This window comes from Cephus cinctus, unplaced genomic scaffold (genome assembly GCF_000341935.2).
Source record: "Cephus cinctus unplaced genomic scaffold, Ccin1 Ccin1_scaffold1601, whole genome shotgun sequence".
Classification (NCBI taxonomy): domain Eukaryota; kingdom Metazoa; phylum Arthropoda; class Insecta; order Hymenoptera; family Cephidae; genus Cephus; species Cephus cinctus.
Window position 1 is genome coordinate 159,407 of NW_014333898.1, and position 6,302 is coordinate 165,708.

The window sequence follows — 6,302 nt, forward strand, 5'->3', positions numbered from 1 at the left end:
CCCCCCCTCTCTCTCTCTCTCTCTCTCTCTCTCTCTCTCTCTCTCTCTCTCTCTCTCTCTCTCTGGTTTCTCGACACAATGACACTCTCGTCCATCATCGTGCACAGTCATGGCTGATCTCTTGAAGCGATTGCTTTCACGAGGCAACCATAGAAAACACTCTGACGATTTGGTGAATGTTACGAGCGTGTGACGTGGATTATGTCACTAGCCAACCTTGAGCGCTACACGACGTCAAGTTCCATGTAGATTCCACTATGTCGAAAGTCGCCCAGAGATCTACGTTACGTGCCGAACCGCCAAAAGACTCGGTTGCTACAATTTGTTTTCTTCGAAGGTTGACGTCCGTGGACGCCGCGACGCTCAATCTCCTCGTCGGATGCCGAATGCCTCGTTACCTGCAGGAAAAGAGAAAAAACCGGCTTCCGAAGGACACGTGTCGCGGCTGGACGTATGCTGCCATGCTGCCGTTCACAGCTCACGGCCCGGTGCTGTCGCAAGCCTGATGCCATTACAACCGTGCAACGTGCCCGAGAGTAATCCTGCCAACCTGCCAACCTGCCAACCTGCCAACCTGCCAGCCTGCCAATGCGAGATGTCCCGGGGATTACTCGTTGGTGAAGTAAGAAAGAAGAGGAGCACCGGTAGATGCAGGAACGATATGGATAAAAGGAACACAGGGATGGATAGAGACAGGCTCTGCGGGGTCTCAGGCGTAGGACAACTTCCTCTTCAGAGTGCAATAGGCAATTAATCGGAAGACGAAGAAATTGAGGAAGAGAACGAGGACGTCGAGCCAATAGTGATTCTCGGCCATGGCAAGCTCAGCGAGGATGGTCTCGGGTACACGGTAATGACAATAGACGAGCTCCTGCGGACAGGGAAGCTTCTCGCGATTGAATCCGTAGACCGAGTGCACCAGTCCCTCGAGGGAGTAGCGCAGGTAGCTCAGGTAGCTAATGTAATTCATGAAGACGGGCATGTGGTTGAAGAGGACGAGGAATCCGGCAAAGGTGAGAAGAGTGGCGGTGGTGATGGCGCCGAAGAAGGTTCCGTTTATGGGGTTGAGGGTGGTTCCAATTATCAGGCCGATGCTCTCGGCTATAAATGTCGTGAGAATCGCAATCACGAGGAACATGAGGAATCTGTTCCAGTCGAGAGGCTGGCTGCTCAGGAAGTACGAGACCGAGGAGTAGACCATCGCAAAGAGCATCTGCACGGGAAGGTTGGCCACGAGGAAGGCTGCGTAGTAAGTGCGCAGCTGGTACCAATTGTTGAATTGCTCCTTCTGAAGGACTGGGAGCTCCGATGGGAACCTCAGGACGGCAGGCATCATGCTCGTGTAGCAGAGGTAGACGGTGGTCACCAGGAGGTAGCCGACGTTGTTGAGGCTCTTGGAGCCATCGCCACCGGCGTTCACGAAGAACAGCCCGAGAAGGACGCCAACGAGGAAGTGAAGTATCAGCTTGAGATGGGTGACGGTCCAGTCGCGATACAGCTGGACGATGCAGCGATTGAGGAGGATGCAGAACCTCGCGAATTCGGATGGCGAGCTCACGAGGACGGTGGTCTTCCCGTCGTCGCTATAGCGCCGGGAGATCTCACTCTTCTTCTTCGTGATGCCGCCGGGCACGTCGCGCCAGTCGTCCTGCTGCGCGGCAATTGCCAACTGCTCGTTGAAGTTCCCATACTCCTTGTTCACGACTTCCAGCATGTAGTCGGCTGGGTTGTGGTACTTGGGGCACCGAAGGCCCAGATTCCCGAAGTAGGCGACGGTGTTGCGTGCGGCGCCCTGGTAGACGCACCGACCTTCGGCGAGCAGGTAGACAAAGTCGAAGCTCTCGTAAATCGCTGCGCTGGGCTGATGAATGGTGCAGACGATCGTCCTGCCGCCCCTGGCGAGGCTCTTGAGCATCGCGACGCATTGCATCGAGGAGGAGGAGTCGAGGCCCGTCGTCGGCTCGTCCAGGAACATCACCGGCGGGTTGTCCAGCAGCTCCAGGGCGATGCTCAGCCTCTTTTTCTGGCCGCCGCTCAGTCGATCGCATCGCGTCTCCTTCGTCTTCGAGAGATCGAGATTGTCCAGAATGTCGTCTATCAGGATCTGCTTGGCTTTTCGATTGAGGCTGCTCCCGAGCTTAAGTTCCGCCGCCATGTGCATAACTTCGGCCACCGTGAACAGAGGATGCAGCTGATCGTCTTGCTGGATGTAGCAGGACTCCTTTTTGTAGACGTTCCATTGGTGTTCCCCGCCGTCGCTTCCCAAGTAGCTGATCTTGCCCCCGAGATTCTTTCGCCGGAATCCTGTGAGAATGTTCAAGAGGGTCGACTTGCCAGCCCCGGATGGGCCCATGATGGCCGACAGCTCGCCAGACTTGAAGCATCCATCGACGCCATGAAGAATCTTCTTCTTCTCGCCGAGGAATCCCTGCGCCACCCGATACTCCACGTCTGAGAATTTAATGTCGATCGACTGCGACTTTGGCAGATTAACCAGCACTGCCCTCTGATACATTTTCGGCTGCCTTTCTTTTCTTTCTTTCTTCCTCTCCTTCTTAAACGCCGCTAATCGTTCATGAGGATCCTGCCGTCTCTCGCCGTCTCTCGCCGTCTCTCGCCGTCTCTCCTGCTCTTCGGAAATCTATAATACAAATTCATTAGGAGTCACGTTACATAAAGCATGAAGCACATAAGCACGTTGCCCGTATGCGTGGAAAACATGCGCCCATTTTGCCTTTCTTCTTTCGCAATCAGTTCCCACGGAGCTATGAATTCTTTTGACGAGTCAATTTTGCGCGCGAGGCGAATGCGCGACGACGTCACGAGCGGCCGCAGGGCCGCACGGCCGCACTCGACCCACCCAATTCCCTCCTTCGCCTATCGATACGCATTCGCTGAGAACGAGCCTCCTCGTTAACCAGAAGAAATATTATGACGCCGCCATGGCAAACCTTACAATTTTGCTCAATCGGACGAAAATTACGAAAAGAAAATTGATTAAGTTTTCGATCAATTATTCCAGACCATCGGTACTTCTTTGCATTCCCATCATTAAGAAGCAAAATTACGCGACGATCAAATCAAATGAAATCTTCGCGAATGTCACGTCTGCGGCTCGTTCTCGCTGCGGCCATAATTTTCTCAAATTAACGTTCACCGGGTGCGTTTACTTCGTTTCCGCTGAGCAGCGCGCAGCAAACTTCGATTAATGTCTCCTCTTTCTAGAGTGACCTTCGTGTCACGACTGTACGCTCGACCTTCTCGCATCCATTAAAATTAAGAATACCGCTTACCGTCACGCAAAGAAGAGCACCTTCCCCTCTGCACTTCCGGAACTTTTGTCCTGGACGTGGAACCGTAGGAACGTAAACTAAAGCGAAGTGTGACTAAAGTGCCCAAGAAGGACCAACCGAGAACCGAGAAATGACTCCTCGAAGAATCAAAGTGGAATGAAGGTGGTGGTAAAAGTGGTGGTGGTGGTGGTGGTGGAGGTGGTGGTGGTGGTGGTGGACCCACGTTGACCGTCAAGAGTCTCTAGTCCTGCTGATGCGAGGAATATCTTTTTCGTTTTGTCCTCTTTTTCACGTTCATGGACGAGCGCGAGCTGCCTCGCCAGAAAACCAGTTTCAGGCACTTTTCAGTGTCCTCAGTTTTTCTTGTTTTTTTCCGCGCTAAAGGAACGCGCAAGGATCACTGAGCCTGTGAATATTATTAATATTAACGACTGAGAGCCAGTAATTGCAGTAGAGGCAACTTGTGATTAGCGAGACTCTCCCACTGTCCACTTGCACTGTTCACTGTCCACTGGGAACTGCGTGCCGCTGCTGTTCCTGCCGTTGCTGCCGTTGCTGCTCTTGCTGCTGCTTAGTAGGTTGCTGGCCAACGCGCCGCCGGCTCTTTACTCCAGCGCTACGATATCTACGAACGACGGAACCAGTCCGATGACTGATGACCAATCATTTTCCCTTCCACGGTGCCGGCCGACCGTCTCTTCCTTCTTCGTTGCCCGTTCTCTCTCTCTCTCTCTCTCTCTCTCTCTCTCTCTCTCTCTCTCTCTCTCTCTCCCAGTTGCTCCACGTCCACGACCTTGACACGCTCTACGAGAGACGCTCATGCAACGCATCAGGAAACGCAATTGGGATTCCCTTCCGATTCTCTAGGATTCGCGACATATGTTAGGAAAACTAACCCATCCCCACACGGCTCATATCCATACGTAAAACCTCTGCAAAGTTGAATCAGTTCGCATTAGGAAAACGATATATAAATATAACGGTGATAGCGATATATGTGTGGTGCTTTTCCAAAGTTAATTGATTGTTCTATTGGCGAATGGGTCGATTCCATGTTAAAAAAATAGAACCACGAAACCCACTAACTAACAATATAAAACAGGAGCAATTTGATCTTGTCGATAGATCCAATCCTCGTGTTTTTCATATGACAACAGTTGGATGCCTGTGAAGCATTGACTAAGATTTTATGAGAATCACCGAAGCAATAACATTTATTATTGAGAAGCTAATTAACAACGCAAGAGCGTGAAATCATGGTCATATTTAAATTTTATTTTGCTCGTTTAGCGAGTCAAACTCTCCGGCACCTGCACGTCGCAGAAGTTAGGGAACGCAAGAAAAAGAAGAGAGAAGAGTAGCAAATGATGAAATTGTTGCAGGACGGCAATCATTAGCTACGACGCGGCGCAGCCAGAAAAGAAAAGTCAAGAATGAATAATGGCCGCGGCTTGCGGCTTTTGTTTTTGTTTGTATCGCCTCAGATTAATAAATGCCTTACTGGCCGCATTCTCGATCATATCTCCACTAATCTAGGTTAAGTTTGAGGTTATCTGCATATTGACATTTAGCGTCTTGACAGGACCAACTATTTCGCGTACTGTAGCGTTTGCTTTATCATTATCTAAATTCATTATCTGTTTCTGCACGAGCTCGGACGGAAACAAAAAGAAAGAGGAAGGCGTAAACATACTTCGTGACTTGCGAGAGGCGAAGATGCTTCTATGAGATGAATTATAGAATCCGCGACCTGGGAGACTCTCACGTGCGAACTTGGCCTCCCTCCCCCCTGCTCCCTCTAACCAACCGCATCCTTCCTATTCATCCTTATGCACGCGGATTCCCTAGTGTCGCTCCTGCTTGGACGTCTTGGACATGATAAACCGCTGATTGTGAGCATTAGGTATTTCGGCATTTTCAAAGACTCACTTTGCCCACCATAATTCACTCGATTAGGCTCCTGTTCTTCGAGTCGAGTTTCTCGGGCTAGCAACTTTTAAAAGTGCAGCGCACGAGGAACAATGTCAAACGTAAGCGGTTACAGGTGCGACTTGAACGAATAAAATAATTATTTTCTAGACACGCAGCGAAGGGAAGTTCCTTCGAGGCGACTCGAACGGGAGCTCGAGCGCCGTTGCCCAACGGCGCTTCCACGTCCACTCAAATTTCCCACGTTTTCGGAATGACCAGCATTAACGTACATGGGCGAGGGAATTTCGAGAGAGGACTTTCGATAGGTAAGTACGCAAATAGAGAAAGTATTTTTGACTCGAAACTGCGACGAAAACTTTCCAATTGTTTCAAGTCACTTGCGACGGATTGAACAGTAAAGTATGTAATATGTAATATTTCCACTTTTCTTCCAAGAGTCAAGAAAGGTAAGAAACTGTTAATTATTAGTAGCTCTCAAAAGACAGCAACCGCGTAACGGGATAGGGACTGTATTGGCCGTATCTTGTCTAATGTCCAGTAGGTGGCGGCGCCCTAAGGCCATCAGTGCATTGGATTGTTCATTGGTAGGCATCGTGAATTTCCCACGTATAATGTTAGACCAGATTAGATGGTTCGGTATACCTCGAACAGGTACACAGTTCTCAGTTTGGCCGCTCAAAGGAGAGGTGCACCGTGTAGGGCACCGTCTCTTCAAGAGGCTGCTGTTCAGCCGGATTTATGTGTGACGAAGTACACTGAATGATGACGTCAGAAGCGGAGGATACATTCCTTTTGTTTTAAATAAATTTGATGCAATACGAGTTTAGCCACCTTCCTCACGCAACAAAGAGACCGAGTCATCTGGATTTCAAATTCAGAAGAATCTTGTTTTCAAGAATACGTAAGAATTTCTAAGAAGAAAATTCGAAACATTGAATAAAGCTTTCCGAATATCAATTAATATTATTGGATCTTAATTTACTTTCAAAATTTATTCAAAATGTAAATTTGAGGTTAAATAAAAAACCTTGCAAAATATACGGAGTAGAAAACAATTCAATTGAAATTGTAGAATAT

The 6,302-nt window shown here is 49.4% G+C and overlaps 1 protein-coding gene across 1 annotated transcript; it reads right to left on the reverse strand.

Annotated features, from left to right (window-relative positions):
- Nucleotides 1–6: 6 nt before the first annotated feature.
- LOC107273449 (ATP-binding cassette sub-family G member 1) lies at nt 7–3,948 on the reverse strand. Its single transcript, XM_015751659.2, has 2 exons — nt 3,294–3,948; nt 7–2,641 (listed from the first exon to the last, which is right to left on the reverse strand). The coding sequence occupies exon 2, from the start codon at nt 2,513–2,515 to the stop codon at nt 710–712; it is 1,806 nt and encodes a 601-aa protein (XP_015607145.1). The 5' UTR covers nt 2,516–2,641; nt 3,294–3,948; the 3' UTR covers nt 7–709.
- Between the last annotated feature and the right edge of the window lie 2,354 nt (nt 3,949–6,302).